Genomic DNA, 21,791 nt, shown 5'->3' with positions numbered 1-21,791 from the left:
TGGTTCTGGGCGGTGCCTGACGAGTCCACAGCTACAAAAGGCTTCCTGGAAGTGCGGACGGCAGGAGGGAGTGGCAGGCTGTCCTCGTTTGTTCTCCCTGTTTGGGATGATTTTTTTTTTTTATATACATCAGCTAACCGGTGTTAAGAGTTGTTAGACTGCCCCTGTTTCCGTGTGTGGTGGACTGTGTCTTTGTTTTGCGTAGTTGTATGTTGTTTATGGTGTTTCATTTTATTCATTGTTTTGTTGTTAGCTATGATTTACGGATGTTGCTTAGCACCAGGTAGGGTAGGCTGCTGTTTGTTTTGTAGTTTGGTTTTCTTTTCCCGTTTTCAGCGTGGCCTACCTGAAGTCAGTTGGTGCTAAGCCCATGCTTGTAACACCTTGCATTTATATTTGTCAAATTACATATATTTTGAGACGGTTAAGTTTTTGTCGGTTCCTCTTTATTACTTCGCTCCTCCAATCACTCCATCATTTATTTTCTGTTACCGTCTGACCTAGACCGGGCGGTAAATATATATATATAATATATATATATATATTTATACACACACACACCGGCCACCTTATTAGGTGCACATTCCAAAGGTGCTCTATTGGACTGAGATCTGGTAACTGTGGAGGCCATTTGAGTGAACTCATTGTCGTGTTCAAAAAGTCCGAGATAATTCGTGCCTTATGACATGATGTGTTATCCTGCGGAAAGTAGCCATCAGAAGATGAGTACACTGTGGTCATAAAGGGGTGGACATGATCAGCAACAATACTCAGGTAGGCTGTGGCGTTAGCACGATGCTCAATTGGTACTAATGGGCCCAAAGTGTGCCAGGAAAATATCTCCCACACCATTGCACCACCACCTCTAGCCTGAAGGTAGGATGGATCCATGCTTTCATGTTGTTGACACCAAATTCTGACCCTACCATCCGAATGTCGCAGCAGAAATCGAGACTCATCAGATGAGGCAACATTTTTCCAATCTTCTATTGTCCAGTTTTGAGCCTGCGCGAATTGCAGCCTCAGTTTCCTGTTCTTAGCTGACAGGAGTAGCACCCGGTGTGGTCTTCTGTTGCTGTAGCCCATCTGCCTCAAGGTTTGAGATGTTGAGCATTCAGAAATGCTCTACTGCACGCCTCAGTTGTAATAACTGGTTATTTGAGTTACTGTTGCCATTCTATCAGCTCTAACCAGTCTGGCTATTGTCCTCTGACCTTTGGCATCAACAAGGCATTTGTGCCCACAGAACTGCAGCTCAGTTCTCTTTTTCGGACCATATATATATATATATATATATATATATATATATATATATATATAAGTCCATATAATATCTCATAATTATGAGTGTCTCATTGTTATGAGATAGTAAGTCATAATTATGAGATAGCATATAAGTAAAGATATCTTTATTTATCATTATTATTTACCATTATGTATTTATCAAGACAGCATCTCATAATATTATGTATACCCACACACACACACACACACACGCTCACACTCACAATTTATTGCCAAAGGTATTTGCTCAATTTCCTTGACTCACATATAAGCTTAAGTGAGCTTGATTCACATCCCATTCCAACATTCCAAATCCATAGGGTTCAATATAGGGGTGGGCGATACTCGGAATTTTGGTATCGATACGATACCGATACGATACTGGTCAGTATCACCGATACCGATACTTCCAAACCGTTGGGGGGATACTTTTTACTTGAAATTATAATCCATTAATATAATAATTTATATTAAATTATATATATTTTTGCTGATGCTGGTCCGTGCCAGTGATTATGCCTCGTGCCAATGGTGGCACGCGTGCCATAGGTTGCCGACCCCTGCTGTAGACGGTCAACCAGTTTCAGCTGTGGAAAATTCAATTAAAACAGGCGAATACACCACAATTAAGCCAACTACAGGAAAGTCTGATGTATGGAAGTCATATTCCATTGTAATTAATGAAGAGGGAAATCGGCTTGTTGTGATTGATATCAGAAAGTGTTGGTGTACATCACCTGACGGCATGTGTTAGGACTGTGGTAAGAAATGGGACAGCGCGATCCATCGCTATATTGCTGTTTTAATAAATACATAAGAAAATTTCAAGTACTAAATCTAATTAATTCAATTCATATTAGGATTGCGGGCGGGGGCGACAGAAATGTGTATGTGGCAGGCGGGTGCGGGATTAAAACAAGCGATTTTTTCGGCCGGTGTGGGCGGGAGTGGGACTAAAACAAGCAGGTGCGGGTGGGAGCGGTATTAAAACAAGCGATTTTTTGGCAGGAGCGGGATTAAAACAAGCGGGAGTGGGCGGGAGCGGGATTAAAAAAGCAGTCCCACGCAGACCTCTAAACTGCAGCAAAAGAATCAATATTTTCGCCGTGGTATCAATCCGATACCGATCCTCACCTTTGTATCGATACTATCGATATAAATATCGATCCGCCCACCCCTAGTTCAATATAACGTTGGTCCACCCTTTGCAGCTAGAACAGCTTCAACTCTTCTGGGAAGGCTGTCCACAAGGTTTAAGAGTGTGTTTATGGGGATTTTTGATATATATATATACATATTACGAACTGACAATTCAAGCTATTTACAGCCTACAGATTACACTGCTTTTGAGTTCAAGGAGCTCCGACTAATTCTCACAAACGTGACGCTTGAGAGGGGGGACACTTGCGCTATCAGTGACCAGCATATGCTAGGAGAGGTCGCCAAAGGGAGGTCCTTCTCTTGCGTGTTGACTTGGTGCAACATAAACATTTTGGTGCAATGCTTCCCTGTATAAATTCGTTTGGGCGTAAGGGAATGACTACACAACTGTTAATAAACCATGCTATATCAAGCAGCGACAATTAGGAATCATAACTATAAAAGTCGTCGAGGTGAAACGGTCCAATAGAAATTGAAGTTACAGGTTTCCGGGAGCCAATCCGAGCCTTCCATCTTCCGAGGTCTTGCAAAGCTAACTTGCACTGGCCGTATCTCTGCAGATTATTTCTAAAAGTAGGAGAATTTCTGAGAAGATGTACGTCTGGATTTGCTGTGCCGAGTCAAACGCAAACACTGCTTTCTTCTTCATCTAGCGGCAGGTGAGAAAACCAAACTGTCCAGGTTGTTTCGTGAGGTTTAGCTAGGACTGGAACTTCGGAGTTAACCCAGCTAACGATGTCCCACCAAGTGTAGTGAGCTAGCTGTAGCTAGGCTAGCCAGTCCCTTTAGCTGCTCGTTAATTCACAACTGATTATAAACATGTCTGGCTCGATGTGTGGATGAGACGAGATTACACACTATTTACTATCATACTTAAATAGAGTGTCCTATACCGTTGGCTAACCAGCTAGCTAAATGTAGGTAGCATGCTAGCTAGCTGTGTAGGTAATGACAGTTGGGCCGCATTCAAATTGGGAAGTCTGTCCAATATTTCACAAATGTCACATATATTTGTGCAACAGGCCACATGTGAATGATATGTGAAAGCTGTAACTATTCATCCAACTAGGTGCCACAGCTTGAGTCCTGCTCCATCACCCTTTACCCAATATGTCGAGTACTGTCACTTCTGATCAGATAAATGGGGCAGTTGTTTACGTGTGCGGTGTTTAGTTATAACACGTTATAATAAGTTATTAAAGGTGAAACTATATATAATATATACACAAGCATATAGCTAAATGTGTTTTATTTGTCCATAGATAGTGAATGTGGCTTACTGTAGTAAAATATGTTAATAGTTAAAGAGTTAGTAAAAATGAACTATCTATAAACAAAATATCCATTTCTCAAACCGTGTATACATCTCCACTTCTCCAATTTTTTTACTACTTTTATATATGGAACATTAATTTGTCTGTTTTTACTTTATTAAATACCTGCACAGATGCAGATGGATGTAACATATATTTAAGGTGAACATGGTAGTTGTAATGGCAAAAGAGATAGGCCACCTGTATAATACAGCATAACTAAAAATACAGACAGGAGACCAAATTACATAAGGCAAGTAAAGTAAACCAAAAACTAAATGCAGAGTAATGAAGTGCACTTTATGTAGAGTTTGATGAATTGGGATATAATCTATATATGTAATACAGTAATAGCCAGTTACCTTAAACATTTGTTTAAGTACTAAAGCATTTTTTGAACTTGTAAAAATGCAGATTCAATGTTGAAATCAAAGAAATGTATGTTCTTGAACAGCTGTTAAGTAGTATCTGTATGTTCTGTAAGTTCTGTTCTGTAAGTACTATCTGTTTACAGTAATGGCAATACATGTGAAAAGTCTAAGAGAAAGCCTGATGTGATTTAGTCAGCCTGATGTGATCTTTTTTCTTCTGTTTTGGAAAGGCACCATTACTAATTATGGAGGCTTAAAAAGGTGATGTGTTTTGGGGGGAAGGGGTCTTTCCCCTCCAACTTGATGGACTGTTTAGATGGACTTTTTGGGGTTTGCAGAGTTTGATGCCTTTTGCACAATAAGCTAAACTAGATATACAAGGAAATATTTTTGCATTATTAATTATATACATTTGTAAATTTTGTACAGAAAAGAAATAGCCAAATATTTATCAATTTTGATGCTCTTGATGGTTTTTCCAGAAGAGGTTAGTGTGGGTGACATGGTTGATATGGTGGACTGATGTAAGGGTGGGGTTTCGCCCTGGGGTTGCTAGGGTGCAGTGGAACCTGAACACATGCACAATTCTAGCACTCCAAGTTTTTTGAAGAGTACTTTTTTGTTTTTGCTTTTTATTTATTGTTGGAGCTTTTGACTGCAGGAAGTTTGATTGTAAGCTGTCATATTTATTTGTCAGTAGAGTTTCATCAAGGAGTTGTGGCATTATTTATCATTTTTGAGGTTATTTATTGGAAGCTGAGGCTACAGTGGGAAGCCTTTACCTGCAGATTGTGTGAGCATTAGGGTTTTGGGAGGGTTAAAATGAGTGTAGTGACACCGGAATGCACACCGAAATGCCGTTCCCCACGCCACGCGGAAGAGGTGGTGGCTGCCCTGACAGGCGGCTCCGAAGATCGTCTGAAGGCCTTCCTGTCAACCCACTGTCACAACGCTGCAACACTGCGGGACGAGTTTGGGCGCACTGCCCTTCACCTCGCTGCCTCCCTTGGGAAACGGGCCCTGTTGGAGTGGCTTCTGGACAGCAAGAGCGCTGACCTGCTGGTGAAGGACAAGGAGTCTGGTTGGACAGCTTTACATCGTAGTGCCTTCTATGGACAAATCCATTGCCTTCTGGCCCTTGTTAAGGTCAGCTTAATTTGATCACTCACTAATAGAAATTGAATGGGGTGCCTATATATATATATACATATATATATGAGAGGGAGAGAGGGAGAGAGAGATATTGCCAGTGAAACAGGTTGTTTCAGACAGAGGGCCTTCAGCTATGCAAGCAAAGTTCTTCTCAAAGAAGCAAAGTGCCTGCACAACTGATGAAGGACCTCTGTCTGAAACACCCTGTTTCTCTGGAAACTTTATGTACTTCACTACAATTTTTTATATCTCTACATATCGTACGTATATATACATAATGTTTGTGTGTGTATAAATTCAAATATAAATGTGCTATATTTGTCAATTGTGATTGTGATCTGTGCAGTGTTAACACACACACTAGTGATTACTAGGGGGCTGTGATGCACACACACCCAGAGCCCTAGTCCGGCACGCAGGGAGCAGTTGGGGTTAGGTGCCTTGCTTAAGGGCACCTCAGTCATGGCCTCAGGCCTGGGAATTAAACCCACAACCCTCCAGTCACAAGATCGGTTCCCAAACCACCAGACCATGACTGCCTCCAGTTCATGGCACATTCTCACTGTATCTTTGGGCTACAGCATGGCGGTGTACTGTCTATTCCGGATAAGGAGGGATTGTCCGTTCTGGATCTAACCATGAAGGATCGCCCTGCGCATGTTGTCTTCCAGAGCAGTGGTAAGCAAAATTAGCACAAGACTGTTGTGATCAAGAAATCAGTGGGAATTAAAATCATAACAGGATTCTTATGCTTAGCAATTCTTCATACCCACAACCTGCTGTTGTTTTTTTCTGTCTTCTTTATGTTTTGTAGTGTGGAATATTTTGTAAAGCTGAAATTGTCTGCTCTCATTTACCAGATCCTACTGAAGTGTATACCTGGGGGAACAACACCAACTTTAGCCTTGGACATGGAAACCAGGAGAGTAGACACCATCCTGAGATTGTGGATCTGTTTGCCAGAACTGGAATATATATTAAGCAGGTAATTTTTGGAAATCACTAAGAAACCTGCTGTTATCCGAATACACTGAGAGGGTCCTGTTTTTTTCTCCACTTTGTGATAGCCAAATTAACACCCCAAAATAGGAAATTTCGTGATATTTCTTTATTTGTCAGATTCTGTGCCATTTGTGCACCTTTCTTTCATCATATTATTTTCAACGAGACATTTATTCTATGACTCTTGTCACATGGCTACTCATTCCGGTTGCTAGAGTTATACAGCACCTGTGGGGTATTACAGAACACATTTTAAAGTGTTTTTCAGTTAGGAACTGCTGATTAAATAAAGGGCTTTGAGTGGAATGCTTAACTTTTAAAAGAATAAGGAGAAGTTTTATAAGGAAAAGTTGCGTTTAGGTGTAAAGATTCCTAGCTTTTCTCAGATCAAAGCTCGTGCTTGTGCTGATTTAAGATATGTAATGTTCACAGAGAACATTATCTATTATCTAGCACTATTTAAATCTATTATCTAGCACTATACTGACCTCAGTATTTGTACAATGCCGTGCCTAGATGTGCCAGCTGAACTAATCTGTTAATAAAAACAGTATATTTAAAAAAGGCTATAAAATGTTTCAAACAGAGGATATTACGTTTCTGTCAATGATCTCAGGGTCTCATTTACACTTACAATAGCTGTTACAGGCAGTTAAACAATATACGCTTACATGCAATGGGGAGATTGACAACCTTTCACTGGGCTTTTAAGCATTTCTGAAAAGAGAAGCCGTCTGTGATCTCCTATGAGTGACAGAGTGTGAGAATGTGAGGTTAGGTTACATGTTGCAGGACAGCAGTACTCTGCTCAGCCTGGCCAGGTCCTCGGGCAGGCATGTCAGGACAGCCACACTTAGGCTGACTGGGTGATGTACACACTCACTCTGCTTCAGATTTTGATGTCTGGATGCGTCGAAGCTTGAAATTGTTTTACTCTATTCAATTAAATTGTTTAGCCGCTACATAGGACTCTGTTTCCAGTTACCACTGCACATGAAATCCTGTGGGGTCCAAAGAACAGAAGTTTTTTTCCTTTCTATTTCTTTTCTATCTCTTTTCTATTTATTTTATATTGATACTTCTTTAAATTTCTTACTGTAGAAAGAGTGAGAGAAACAGCATCTTTATTCATCTGTGTGCAGGACACAAGCAATTCACAATAACGAATCTTTGAATCTTGACCACACATCAGTGATTCTGATGCTTTTCCACATATTATACTGTAATTCTGAAGCTGAACTGGAAAATGCCAAAGCCTATATTCTGATTAATCAAATCATTGATGTTAATCTCACATAAACCCTTGTGTAACAGAAAACCAGCTGTAATATGTGGAATTTTAAAACTTTTGTTTTAACTAACTTTTGGTTAGGAAGTGCTGATTTTGTTTTTTGAAGGGTTTGATTTTGTCTAATTATTTACTTATGTTACTGAAATTGTTCATGAAATTTTCAGTCTGTTTGCAGAAAGGTTTGCAGAAAGTGTGGTCGATAAACGGGGTGCACTATATATACTTTATTCTATTGATCCTTTATCCTCCATCTAGTATAGATGCAATTATCCTCAAATTAAAGCTCGACATGCTTCACATTAACCTTGTCGTCAGCACTGCTCAAGTCCCATATGCTGAAAAAGTCGAGACAGATTGCACTGTATGTACTGAAACATACAGCACTGAAATAATGTTCCACCCCTGCTGGGGAGGTCACATTTTTCCCATTGCTATTCATGTCCTGAGCCAGCGCAGTGCCTCTCAGTAGTCCTTTGATACACTTCAGTTCATATAGTTGTAGGTGTATTAATTTCAGAAGTCCCGTGCATGTTAATTTCGTAATGTTCAGTGTGTCGGGGATCGTGTTCCCCAACCATTCATCAGCTTTCAGGTGCCCCGTCCATGGAAAGAGAAGCCAGTGTGCCAACCCCACTGTTCTACAGATGCTTAGAGTTAAATATTAATTAATCAATAACATGCTTTAATCCAATAAGCCCAGCATGTGACGGAGGGAGAAAGCGTTTGTGCGCAATACTCACTATGGCTTATGCGTGGGATGCTTTACAGAACATCTCTTTCCTATTAAGAGAGCGTCTTGCATTAGTTATGATGTTGGTTTTGGTGGATCTCTGCTGTTTAAACCATGGCAAGGCTCAGGTGGAACTGTGTCCAGAACCACAGCAGGAGTAAGGTGTTGCACATGTAGCGGGATGATCCATACCCCACAAAGGCATGCAAATACCCAGCAATCATGCATAATGAATAGTACACACCTGCTCTACAAAGTGTGTGTTATGTTGCCAATAAACTCTTGGAGAAATTTATGTCCTGGACTGGTCTAAAAGACAGAGAATAATGAGACAGAGAGAGAAACTCCTGGCTGTTTCCTGAACCTAACCTTGAAGATCTCATCAGGGGCATTTATTCAGGTGTTAAGGTGTTTTTATCTAAACAGTTTTGTTGAATTCTAATGCATCCATTGTGTGTGTGTGTGTGTGTGTGTGTGTGTGTGTGTGTGTGTGTGTGTGTGTGTGTGTGTGTGTGTGTGTGTGTGTGTGTGTGTGTGTGTGTGTGTGTGTGTGTGTTCTCAGGTTGTCTTGTGCAAGTTCCATTCTGTCTTCCTGTCTCAGAAAGGCCAGGTTTACACCTGTGGCCATGGCCAGGGAGGACGCCTTGGGCATGGAGATGAGCAGACATACTTGGTGGGACCCCCTTTCTCGCAGCGTCAGACGTGATGCCTGCCAGACCTTCTTCCCACTGTGATTGAAGTGTGTCTCTGGGTTGTTCAGGTTCCTCGCATGGTAGAGGGGCTCCTGTCTCATCACTGTTCCCAGATCGCTGCAGCCCGGGACCACACAGTGGTTCTGACTGAGGAAGGTTACGTATACACGTTTGGCCTCAACACGTACCACCAGCTGGGCCTGGCACCTCCGCCAGCCGCCAGCCAGGTGCCCAAACAGGTGAGAAAAGCTGAAAGTGAACAGACTGTAGAAGGTGTTTGGATTAAGTGATGATTCACTGAGTTTGGTGTTCACTGTTGAGTGCAGGTGACCTCTAGGTCTCTAAAAGGCAGGAGTGTGATTGGTGTTGCTGCTGGAAGGTTTCACACTGTTCTGTGGACCAGAGACGCAGTCTACACTGTAGGGCTGAATGGGGGGCAGCTGGGTAAGAAACTAAGAGTGATGTCTGTATGTAAACTAAGAGTGATGTCTGTATGTAAACTAAGAGCGATGTCGGTATGTAAACTAAGAGCGATGTCCGTATGTAAACTAAGAGCGATGTCCGTATGTAAACTAAGAGCGATGTCCGTATGTAAACTAGGAGCGATGTCCGTATGTAAACTAGGAGCGATGTCCGTATGTAAACTAGGAGCGATGTCCGTATGTAAACTAGGAGCGATGTCCGTATGTAAACTAGGAGCGATGTCCGTATGTAAACTAGGAGCGATGTCCGTATGTAAACTAGGAGCGATGTCCGTATGTAAATTAAGAGCGATGTCCGTATGTAAACTAACAGTGGTGTCCGTATGTAAACTAAGTGATTTCTGTGTATATCTGTAGGTCATAAAAGCAAGGCCTTTATTAGCTGACATTCTTTTATTTTACAAAAGTTGTAAATCTGTGGAATATATAAAAAATATATATATTTCTATTTTATTCCTACTGAAATCCATGTTCAGTGCCTGTTAATGACTTTTATTATATATTTTGAACTGTTTTGTCTGTCTAGGCTACCTGTTGGACCCCAATGGTGAGAAGTGTGTGCTCATGCCTCGCCAAGTGTCTGCTCTACACTACAAGGACGTGACCATCGCTATGGCAGCAGCCAGTAACGGGGCCACGGTGTGTTTGACAGAGAAAGGAGACATCTACCTGCTCGCGGATTACCAGTGCAAGAAGCTGGCGTCCAGGTGAGTGTAGTCCCAGAAGAGCGCGTATCCAGGTGAGTGTAGTCCCAGGAGAGTGCGTGTCCAGGTGAGTGTAGTCCCAGAAGAGCGCGTATCCAGGTGAGTGTAGTCCCAGAAGAGCGCGTGTCCAGGTGAGTGTAGTCCCAGAAGAGCGCGTATCCAGGTGAGTGTAGTCCCAGGAGAGTGCGTGTCCAGGTGAGTGTAGTCCCAGAAGAGTGCGTGTCCAGGTGAGTGTAGTCCCAGGAGAATGCGTGTCCAGGTGAGTGTAGTCCCAGAAGAGTGCGTGTCCAGGTGAGTGTAGTCCCAGAAGAGTGCGTGTCCAGGTGAGTGTAGTCCCAGGAGAGTGCGTGTCCAGGTGAGTGTAGTCCCAGGAGAGTGCGTGTCCAGGTGAGTGTAGTCCCAGGAGAGTGCGTGTCCAGGTGAGTGTAGTCCCAGGAGAGTGCGTATCCAGGTGAGTGTAGTCCCAGAAGAGTGCGTGTCCAGGTGAGTGTAGTCCCAGGAGAGTGTGTGTCCAGGTGAGTGTAGTCCCAGGAGAGTGCGTGTCCAGGTGAGTGTAGTCCCAGGAGAGTGCGTATCCAGGTGAGTGTAGTCCCAGAAGAGTGCGTGTCCAGGTGAGTGTAGTCCCAGGAGAGTGCGTGTCCAGGTGAGTGTAGTCCCAGAAGAGTGCTTGTCCAGGTGAGTGTAGTCCCAGAAGAGTGCGTGTGCAGGTGAGTGTAGTCCCAGGAGAGTGCGTGTCCAGGTGAGTGTAGTCCCAGAAGAGTGCGTATCCAGGTGAGTGTAGTCCCAGGAGAGTGCGTGTCCAGGTGAGTGTAGTCCCAGAAGAGTGCGTGTCCAGGTGAGTGTAGTCCCAGAAGAGTGCTTGTCCAGGTGAGTGTAGTCCCAGAAGAGTGCTTGTCCAGGTGAGTGTAGTCCCAGAAGAGTGCGTGTCCAGGTGAGTGTAGTCCCAGAAGAGTGCGTGTCCAGGTGAGTGTAGTCCCAGGAGAGTGCGTGTCCAGGTGAGTGTAGTCCCAGAAGAGTGCGTGTCCAGGTGAGTGTAGTCCCAGAAGAGGGCGTGTCCAGGTGAGTGTAGTCCCAGAAGAGGGCGTGTCCAGGTGAGCGTAGTCCCAGAAGAGCGCGTATCCAGGTGAGTGTAGTCCCAGAAGAGTGCTTGTCCAGGTGAGTGTAGTCCCAGGAGAGTGCGTATCCAGGTGAGTGTAGTCCCAGAAGAGCGTGTGTCCAGGTGAGTGTAGTCCCAGGAGAGTGCGTGTCCAGGTGAGTGTAGTCCCAGAAGAGTGCGTGTCCAGGTGAGTGTAGTCCCAGGAGACACTGTCCAATTAGAGAGGACCATGTGAGAGATGTGTTCCTCAGGAAATGCATCAGCAATATTTAAGGAGGGTGGACATAAGAAATGATGCAATCAGTTTAACCTGTTATGGTCAGACATTGGCATCATATCGTCCCCATGGTCGTGCTGGTGTCCCGGAATGCTCACCTACTAGTGAATTTGATGGAGAAGAACGAATTTTATTAGGATGTTTGATGCTTTTATAACATTTTAGAAGAGGGTTGCAGTACATTTTAGATGCTAAGTTGTTGAGGTCTGTCCTGCAGGCAGCTGAATATCAAGAAAGTGGTGGTGAGTGGAGGAAGTTTGGACCATCGGGTGAATCCCCAGCTCCTTAATGAAAGTGGCGGTGAGAAGATCTCCATCTTGGCCCTGGATGAAGCTGGGAGGGTGAGTGTTATAAAACATGTGAGCACTAGAAAGCACAAATGCAGATGTGCTCTGTCTTGGATGTACTTAAAGGATCGGGACAGCCTCAAGTCCTTCTGTCCTTTCTCTGGATCTCTCTTTGTCTCGCATACACACTCTCTCTCTCTTTCTCACGCGGTCTGTCTCACTAGGTGTTCTGCTCGTTCGTGTCTTTCAGGTGTTCTGTTGGCGCTCCGGGTCCGTCTCAGTCAGGCAGTGCAGGTGGGCCTATGGGCGACAGGTCTTTATGGCTGACATGGCTCTTGGCAAGAACAAAATGATGTTCGTCACGCAGGATGGCGAGGGCTTTAGTGGCCAGTGGCTTGGCGAATACAAGAAGAATGTTGACAAGAAAGGTGAAACGCACCACCGTCCTCTTTCGTGACTTGTCCCCATTGCTGGTTGTCTGAAATGCACCTGACCCTAAAGTGGATGTTTTGCAGGCGTGTGTGCGGAGGTGAGTGCTCACTGTGAAGGTGGAGGGGTCTATGAGCGCATTCGTCTGGAGAAGCTGCCCTACGTCCACCGAGCTGTTAGCATCACCATGGACTCTAAGGGACGCAACTTTGGGGTGCGGCAGTCTGACCCCAAAACAAGGTTGTTGCAACTACACACTGTATCTATCGGGAACATGCGGTCTGTCATTATGTAGAGCAGTGGACACCAACCTCTTTCTTGGAGATCTTCATGCAGAGTTGAGTTCTTGCTAGTATCTCAACAACTCATTAGCTAAATAGGGTTTAAAGAAGGCAATGATTAGCCCGGTCAGGTATTATTAGAGAATTGGACACACGCTGCATGATTGTAGACCTCTAGGAACAGGACCAGTGTCTGCTGGTATAAACATAAACCCAGTGGGATTTTGATTAACCGCATAATTTGATTGACTCCATATTTCTGCATCACATACACGTCTCAGTAAATATTTGTGCTCCTCCCTGTAGTTGAAGAAAGTTCTCTGACTTTCCCTTCTCTCTGCACAGCCTGTATGAAGTTCCCACAGTCTCCACCTCCTCATTCACCCAAAACTTCCAGCAGCTTCTGGCCGAAGCAGACGAAACGGACAGCATCCACGACGTGACCCTTCAGGCCGGCCACCGCGTCTTCCCCGCCCACAAGTACGTCCTCTCCACCCGCTCTGAATACTTCCGCAAGCTCCTGCTCCCAGAGTCCGGCCAGGGCGACGAGTGGGGCGGAGAGGTGAGGCGGGGCACGGACGCCGTGGGCTGTGACCTCCTGACCCTGGAGAAGGTCTGTCCTGAGATGCTGGAGCAGGCTCTGCGCTTCGTCTACACCGACTCGTGCGACATGCTGGTGCACGGAGCGGCGCCGGCCAGTCCGCGCCTCGCCCCGGGGGCCCAGCAGGAGCGGCAGCTGATCCACAGCCTGCATGAGCTGGACCTGGTCGGCCGCTCCGCGCTGGACGTCTACCGCTCCCTCCCTCCCTCGGCTCCCGGCGATGGAGACAAGGCGAAGAGCAAGAACTCCAAGCCTGGCAAGAAGAACAAGGGTGGGGGTGTGGGAGAACCCAGCCACAATCCTGTGAAGATGCTGCAAGGAGTGGCCAGGAAACTGGGCCTGGGCAGTCTCTCTGCACGGTGAGACGTTGGAATAATATCATTTAATTTGTTTAATGACATTCAGTTATAGTTGCCGTAGTTATTGTCTTTCGTCATTCATAGGCTTGATGGAGTGAAGTATGAGAATGGGAAGATCAATGTTGTGCAGAAGAAGACTGGCAGCAAGCCAAGATTCAACCAAAAGAAATGGTGAGTTGAGAGTCAAGCCATGTCTTTAAAAAAATAATAATTTAGATCTTCAGGTTTCTGACTGTGAATCCTGTTGTGGTACGTCTCAGTCCCGACCTGTGTGACGTCACCCTGAGGTCTGATGACGGGAAGGAGTTCCCCTGCCACAAGTGTGTTCTGTGTGCGCGGCTTGGTAAGTTCTTTTTAGTCTTGTAATGACATTATATGGTAATGAAATGTGTCCCCTTATGCCTTTTTAACATTGACATTAAGAGAGCAGGCATGAACCAATGTGAACCATTGATCACACGAATCAATTTCAGTACCACCAGTTTAAATCCTCACTGCGTTACACAATAAAAGGGGCTGAAAAACACTTTAAACCTGCCCCTGCAATTGCTGATTTTATCAGATCATCCCCAAACAAATGTACCAACAAAAACCGTAAACCAGATCCAAATGTAACCATCTAAACAACGGCACTGGGAACAAGACCTAACAATTTTTCTGAATGCTGTTTTCTGCCCACAAATATGTACAAATATCATGTCAATATGATGATGACGAGCACTAATCTACAACTTGCACAATATACAAATTATCCACAGAACACATTACACTGGACAAAAGATGTTTAAAATGGGATTCATCAGCTCTGACATTTGTTCACAATAAACGCAGAACTCCATAGATAATTATATCCATGCTGTGTGGCACACTGCACAGTCATAAAACAATTTTGGAAAGAAGTCATTAATTTAACATCCTGCTTACACATCATTACCACTGTTTCTCCAGAATTATGTCTTCTAGGAGACACATCAGTAATTAATACCACGTAAGGATCCACCACTGTACCTCTCACAGCACTAACCATCGCCAACAAAACACCATTACAATTACTCACTGAAGAAAATCACTCATGGGTCATATACCAATGGAAAATATATCCACTTCCATCAAAACAAAACCGCCCAGTGCAATTCAGTTTGGAACTCAGTGATTAACTTTCTCAGAAGTAGTCTAATAGTTTTTTAGTCTAGTAGCCTAAAAAACACCCAATATCACTACAAAAGTAACCACAGTGATTCAATGCCCAATTATCACCCTGTACACAACCACACCAAAATCCTTAAACTCTTTCCCTCACACACAGACACACACACAACACACACAAACACACTGCTGTTACTGTTCAATAATGACATATCAACTGTTTATGTTGGTGTGATTAATCTGTAATCAAAATCCTTACCAGTAATCTCAGAAACATTACCACCATTTTGTTTTTTCTCTTTTCTTTCCTCGATATTGATATTTAACCCGTCAGGTCGTGTTTATGTGTCCTACCTCATATACGATTAACAATTCCACATAAAGTGTTAATAGTTCTCCAAAGAGGGGCTGGCAAAAAACCCCAAAAACATGAACCATATGGGAATCACGTGTGTGTTTATAGGGAACTTCTTTGCACTCTTACTGGGTTGTGAATTACCTGCAGCTGGTTGTCGTGAGGCAGTTATGGAAGACACATTAGTGATGCTACATTAGCACTATGGCTAGCAGGTGATTAATGATCAGGTTGCAGCACGATGGCCGACAGCGAGGTCTCTGAACCGGACTCACCCTCTAGTACCGCTCTTCATCATACATGCATGAGCCACAGTCCAGGGGGTGTTCGTTCTGATGTAACGTTTCACAAATATAGCTAACAAATGTCGGTGTCTTATGCACAAAGTTTCAGTTTAGGGAAAACGGCCTACATGGATGACATGGTAATATCTGTATGTAGATGGGTGGTAAGGCTCCCTGCTGCAGATAGATGGCCATGTTTGGATTTCACATTACAGGCAGGCAAGACTGTTGCCTAAATAATTTTGCTACCTCGGTGGTTTTAAAGCTGTGCCTGTTGGTCTTGCTCACGATACCAGTGAGGTGTGTAGGCTGATGCAGTCATTTAGAGTGTGAGTCGTTGCGTCAACCTATTCACCTCACTGGCATCATTTTTAATGATTATCTACATTTAGAACCAGACCTGTAGTGTGTCTCTTGGAAAGGATGATGTAATGAAACATAGCCAGCCATGAAACATCGAAACAGGAACATTAATGTTCACTAATTTAAGGTCTCTCGGGATAAAGAGGATGTTCTGCACTTTGACCTCACTGTCAAATCCAATGTGCTGGATAACGGAGACAAACCAGAAAACTGTAACTGAATTGTAATGTGCAAATAGGAGATGACGGAGCTACTTGCTCATTATAGTTTTTTTAATTCACCTCCTTTCAGGCAGTGGGTATTCAAGTTTGTCCACTGACTTTGTTTTACAGAGTATTTTAACAGTATGCTGGGGAACCCCTGGATAGAGGTATGAACATGACTGAAAGAAAACTTAGTTATTACACTCTCATTTGATTGTACATTCTTTGTTCCTACTTGAGTGTGCATACAGAATCTATGGCAGCTTGGCCACTGCATCTGCTATTGGAGTTATGTTGGCCTGTTCTGTACCCTTCAGTCCACCAGCTGCAATGCACTGGAGATGCCCACCAGTGCCAAGGTGTTGCAGGTCATACTGGAGTACACCTACACGGACGAGTCACCCACAATTAGAGGTATTCTTCCCTGAGGACTTCTAACCCCTTCAAACGCACTGCAAAATGCATGTAAAGGTCGTGGTGCACGCGTGTGTCTGAGCGGCCCTGTGTCTGCTGCAGAGTCCCTCAGTGTGGAGTTCGTGTGTAACGTGCTGGTGGTGGCCGATCAGCTTCTCATCACTCGGCTGAAGGAGATGTGCGAGGTGGCCCTGGCGGAGAACCGTGAGTGTTCTCTGTCCTCCGCCCGATCTTCTTTTTACTGTCTCTGGTGCGAGGCGCCGTACCTGGTGTTAGACGCTGACGTGGGCGCTGTGTGTGTGTGTGTGTGCGTGCAGTGACTCTGAAGAACGCCTCTGAGCTGCTGGAGTTCGCCGTGGTGTACAGCGCAGAGCAGCTCAAACTCTCCTGTCTGCAGTTCATCGGCCTCAACATGGCCGCCATGCTCGAGTCCAGGTCGGACTCTAAATTTACACTGTCTGTTAGAATTTAGTCTACAGTGTCTAAATATATATGGTTTTGTTCAGCAGTAAAGAAATATTTTACTACCATGGGGGAAATATGTTTTTATAAGCCACTGGTTGTAAAATTTATTTGGGGACTATTTGGTAAATCAACCTGCAGTAAACCTACAGTAAAGCCAGGTTATAAAATTTTATTTTGGAGAAAGTTCCAAAGATTTTCTGACAAAAATTGTAAACTTTTTTGTCCCAGGGCCCTAGAGATTTTGAGTGATGATGTGTTGGTGGAACTGTCGGACTCGTATAGGAAAATGGTGAGTTTCAGTCCCCACAGGCTGCTGGTTGCTTTGCACAGGCGTCTCTACTGCAGACTTGGCTATAAGGTTCTTCTGTCATGCTGTGATCTCCTCAGATTCCAGCCATGCAGAGACGACATATCACCCCTTATCTCAATGCCCCGGACCTTAGTACCTACGAGGACATAAGCTGGGGTTCAGCCAACAGCTGGGCGACCGGCTCTGAACAGGATCAGTCCTGCAAGTAGGTCCCAGCTCACCACACGCCTGTGGCACTGGGTTCCCAAACCTTCTCTGTTCTTCACGCCCTGCTAAAGGAGTCATTTTAAGAAACTGATCCGATGGCCTCTGAGCGTTAAGAGCAGAGTATTTTTTTCATCAGTAAGCTGCAGATTAAAACCAAAAATCAGTCTACTGCTACCAGCCGAGTGCAGGACGTGAAAACATAAACCGGCCGTAAGCTGTGGACATGTTTTCATATTTATGGCCCACTTCTTGTTTCTATGGCTGCCAGTATCTGAATACATTATTCTGCTTATGGAGACGTCCTTCCTTGATTCAGTAGGTTAATACTCAGTACTAGGCAATGGTGACATACTCTCTCACTCTGTGTATGTTAATTGCTAGCACTGGACTGCATGTTAAGACTAGGATTGCTCTTGGTTTTTAGTGCGATGTTGTGATTTTGCATGTATTTCTTACAGTGACGCGCTTCTGAAAAAAGCCAAGATGAAAGCTAAGAGGAAACCACGGCGACGCTCGGATAGCTCAGGAGGCTACAATCTGTCTGATATCATCCAGAGCTCACCCACGAATGTTATCCCAACAGCACCCCCTACAGGTGTGCTACATATTTTAAGTACAGCAGACAACATTTATAGCAATCCCACACAAAACAACAGAAGCAAGTATACTGCAGTGAGTTTTGCTGTGTGCTACAGCACTGAAGCAATATATGTTGGAAAATGAATACGCCTTCAACTTCATATTGCCAAGCTGGTCAATATCAACACAAGTCACATGCTAAGTGAGTTTCTACCATGGTGTTTAATGCCCACAGGACTGGGGAAGACCTGCTCAGTGGAATCTCTTCATGAGCTGATCACGTCTGATTCAGAGGGCAGTTACATGGGGGTGGGCAGTCCCCGAGACCTACAGTCACCTGTCTTTCAAGACAGAACTGAAGCACAGGTGAACACCCACAAACATGTACAAACATTGAGTTAAATGTTATTGAGTGTTGATTTATTTATAACATGTGTATTGGCACTTCAGGATGATAAGTCAGGATATGTGGGCTGGAAGACTCCAGCGAACACCCCCACACCGAGACCTGACCACAGTGGACCTGCACTCAAGTTCTCCACCCCTGAACCTATTCCAAGGGTTAAGCCAAAGTGAGTGTCACTCTCCTGATTTATTTCACTTATTGCTTGGTCTTACCATGAAGTACACAGTGTAGTATCTTGTGTGCTTATGAACAGTATGCCTTTTGTCAAGACGACACCTGTGTCTGTGTTCAGTTTCTCTCGCCCACCACCTGTTCTGGATCTCAGGGCCATTATGGAGATGGAGGCCAGTTCTCTGAACCACAGAGCCACTCCCAAAAGTCCTGGCTCGTAAGCGTTGCTGCTTGTTGCCTCAGTATCTCTCAACCTTTAATACTTTGGTCAAACAGTGTGTGTAAAGATCGTGAGTCTGAAGTTTCCAGTTACCTATTTGAAATGTTCTTCACGTTCAGATCTGGGAGCAGCACCAAGCCATCGGTCACCCCCACTAAATTGTCTCAGAAGCAGAGGAAGATGATGGCCATGGCCTCCAGGGAGGGCAGTGTGGAGGGAGTGGCTGGCAGGTCGCCCCCCGACGCCGTCCCAGCGAAGTCCGCCAGGGCTTGGTGAGCACGTCTCTGCTGATGGCCTCCTCCTGCTTCTCCTTCTCCCTTCTTCTCCCACTTCTCTCTCGCGGTCACCGCAGGACGTGGTGAGATGAGGTCGTGTTCTGTGTGTTCAGGGCGACAGCAGTGCAGTCCTCTCCTCCTTCGCTCTCCTTCCGGGACGTGTTGGCGGAAGAGGAGCAGCGTCGGAAGCCTCTTTCCCCCGCCGCCCCAGCCCCGGGAGGACCGCCGAGCCCCAACACCCCGTCCACGTGTGCCAAAAGAGTGACCTTTAAGCCTGCCGAGCCCAGCAGTGCCGACAGGCCTGCACGGTGAGACCCTAATGGCCAGTCACGGCACCGTGGCTAGTCACAGCACTTGGCCGCTATGTCAGACCTGCCTGCGTTCCCCTAGGGGGCACTGTTGCATTTAAATATGGACTTGATGGTAACCTCCTTTTATGAGATTTCTTTTTGGCTCGTGTAGCAAATGTTACAGACACAAATGAATCCCCTGCTGTCACTGTCAACTTAATGACCATGAAATTATACAAGAGAAGGTGACCAGATATTCTCTCTGTAAAAGACTGTTCTCCACATAGCAGGAACACTGGCCTGATGGTGGTATGCTTGTGAGTGTTGAGCTGGTACAAGATTAAGAGTAAGATTAGTAATTCCAGGGGTTTCTACATAGGTTGATGGTACTGCTGGAACAATACTGCTCTTACACCCCAAAGTACCCAGACAGCAGCAGTGTTGTGGTTAGCAGTGGTCCGAAACTGAGCCATGGTCATCAGGGTAGAGACTAGCTGAAAAGCTGCATGCTGGTAGACCCTGACCACTGATGACCAACTACAGGATGGTTGACTAACTGTACAGGACAAAAGACTGTAGGCTGTAGAATGTAAGCACACACCAACCAAGCTAACCAAGTAACGATGGTTACTTGGTTAGCTATAGTTTTAACTGCAAGCAGTGTGCATTTTTCATGCATGATGATTGAGTTTCACCATCATCTGTGTTGGGTATGTTGTCAGAGTCTCGGGATAAATTTCTCCATCTGGTGATCTAAAATCAGGCTAGTTTTTCAGGCCTGACGTCTTGCTCTCTCTACTGCAGTACTTGCGAGTCAATGGATACAGTACAAGTCAATATTTTATTACTCATCATAATCTCTGTTGATAAGGGTAGGATATGTCACAGTCAATCTTTCACTTTGCTCGACTCTGAGTTTACCATGAATGCAGCCGACCAAGGAGAGGACACAGGATTTATGCGTCTCTGCTGATACTGTCTCAGGACTCCAGTGGCTCGAGCGCTTGGCACGTGTCAAGCTTTCAAGATTGAATCACAGTTTTAGTCTTCCAGGGACTCTGTGCATAGTCTACTGTTGTGTTGTAGCTTATCCTCTCTTGAGTCGTGCTGGAAGTATCTCATTTATGCTAAAATGATCTTTTAGGTGCTTTTTTGCACTTATTCTCTATCACACATTCGTCTTTTATACATTAATTCACAAATACGTGTGCACTCCCAAACGCGCACGTAGAAACTGCTCGCCGCGTTTGGCAAATCAGCTTTCCGACTAAGGAGATGAAATGATGTGCTGCAGTATGCACAAACCACACTCGTTCTCCCACAGTAAACCCCTCCCTCACCCATGGATGCTTTCCTTTTCCCATCAGGCCATGGGTGCTCGGGCAGGTGGGCAGCCCCCCGTCTGCTGTCACCACAGTGACCTTTGCGTCTATTGTGGAGGAAGAAAAGCAGCAGGAAGCCGCCCTCATTCGTAGTCGGGAGAAGCCCCTGGCGCTGATCCAGGTAACGCGTGGCATTCTACACGTATGATGGCACGCCGTCAGGAAGAGCACTGCACAGATTATGCAGGAGTGACCGTATCGTCAGTGCTACCAGGATGTGTTTTGCTAACACTGTAGTTCTTCTCTTTAGAGGAGAGGTTTGTAGCTATGCTCTAAATTTCCAGACCCTTAAACATGTGTTGCATCTATTAGATCATCTCTTATTTTCTTCCTCCCTCCCCACCTTCTGTTTTTCCTGTTCTCCGTTTGCTCTTGCAGGTGGAGGAGCGAGCGATTCAGGACTTGCTCATTCACTACAGGGCCTTTAACAACCCTGATGAGCTCATCGTGGTGGAGAGGTCCGCCCAAGGCCCTATCGCCACCCCTACCTGGAACAAGCATTCATATTAGCATAACTGCAACTTTACATTAATACATTGGCTACGTATCTAGTGTGCTCCAGTATGTCCGTGTTGGCGTATGTGAAGTAGTCATTTGGCTGTGGGTCTGTTGCTGAGGGTACATGAGGGTACATGAGGGGCCTTTTGCTTCACGCTCTTTTGTTGTGCATTTTGGACGCTGTTTTTCATGCCTGGTGTTGAGGGAGCTGACAATGAAGATGGACTAAAAATGATAATGGTCTTATTCAAGTGTAAAACTGGTGTTTTACTTGCGTTCTACAAGTAACAAGGTCATTATCTCAGATGGTGAGAATGATAACTGCAGCTTTCCTCATGTGTTCTGTTAGCCCCCCCCCCCCGTTGATTCAGTAGTGTTTTGGCAGTGGCATGAAATAAAGAACATATGTGCATCTATGCTGATGTCCTTTGGATAGTCACTTCATTTGAACAAAACCCTCCTGTTGCATATCATTTGCACATAGTATTTATTGTTGCAGGGCACCACTGCGTGTGTGTGTGTGTGTGTGTGTGTCTGTGTGTGTGTGTGTGTGTGTGTGTGTGTGTGTGTGTGTGTGTGTGTGTGTGTGTGTGTGTCTGTGTGTGTGTGTGTGCGTGCGTGTGTGGTACACATGCATGAGAACAAGTTGGTTCACAGTTATAGTTATATTTGGTGGTGTAATTGGTAGTTTTTCTGACATTATACACAGTT

General features: G+C 44.8%; 1 protein-coding gene across 1 annotated transcript; it reads left to right on the top strand.

Moving 5' to 3' along the window:
- Nucleotides 1–2,765: 2,765 nt before the first annotated feature.
- ibtk (inhibitor of Bruton agammaglobulinemia tyrosine kinase) lies at nucleotides 2,766–21,496 on the top strand. The gene is made up of 28 exons (XM_076971597.1): nucleotides 2,766–3,104; nucleotides 4,360–5,275; nucleotides 5,863–5,959; nucleotides 6,142–6,266; nucleotides 8,867–8,977; nucleotides 9,065–9,235; nucleotides 9,323–9,440; nucleotides 10,005–10,185; nucleotides 11,773–11,896; nucleotides 12,093–12,270; nucleotides 12,358–12,511; nucleotides 12,898–13,512; nucleotides 13,597–13,683; nucleotides 13,773–13,855; nucleotides 15,993–16,030; nucleotides 16,181–16,277; nucleotides 16,380–16,481; nucleotides 16,595–16,712; nucleotides 16,971–17,031; nucleotides 17,130–17,257; nucleotides 17,718–17,854; nucleotides 18,074–18,204; nucleotides 18,289–18,410; nucleotides 18,537–18,632; nucleotides 18,755–18,907; nucleotides 19,024–19,218; nucleotides 20,568–20,703; nucleotides 20,961–21,496. Exons 2-28 carry the CDS (start codon nucleotides 4,952–4,954, stop codon nucleotides 21,090–21,092), a joined length of 4,014 nt encoding a protein of 1,337 aa, XP_076827712.1. The 5' UTR covers nucleotides 2,766–3,104; nucleotides 4,360–4,951; the 3' UTR covers nucleotides 21,093–21,496.
- The last annotated feature ends 295 nt before the right edge of the window (nucleotides 21,497–21,791 follow it).

Source organism: Brachyhypopomus gauderio, chromosome 13 (assembly GCF_052324685.1).
Source record: "Brachyhypopomus gauderio isolate BG-103 chromosome 13, BGAUD_0.2, whole genome shotgun sequence".
NCBI classification, from domain to species: domain Eukaryota; kingdom Metazoa; phylum Chordata; class Actinopteri; order Gymnotiformes; family Hypopomidae; genus Brachyhypopomus; species Brachyhypopomus gauderio.
The sequence above is the reverse complement of the archived record's forward strand: the minus strand, read 5'-3'. Positions and strand labels throughout refer to the sequence as shown.

What these genes read in the sequence shown, in the direction of transcription:
- ibtk (XM_076971597.1), top strand. Translation starts at nt 4,952, where the DNA reads ATGAGTGTAGTGACACCGGAATGCACACCGAAATGCCGTTCCCCACGC. An exon ending in CCCAACAGCACCCCCTACAG is followed by an intron (nt 17,855 to 18,073) that starts GTGTGCTACATA and finishes TAATGCCCACAG; the next exon opens with GACTGGGGAAGACCTGCTCA. An exon ending in ACTCCCAAAAGTCCTGGCTC is followed by an intron (nt 18,633 to 18,754) that starts GTAAGCGTTGCT and finishes CTTCACGTTCAG; the next exon opens with ATCTGGGAGCAGCACCAAGC.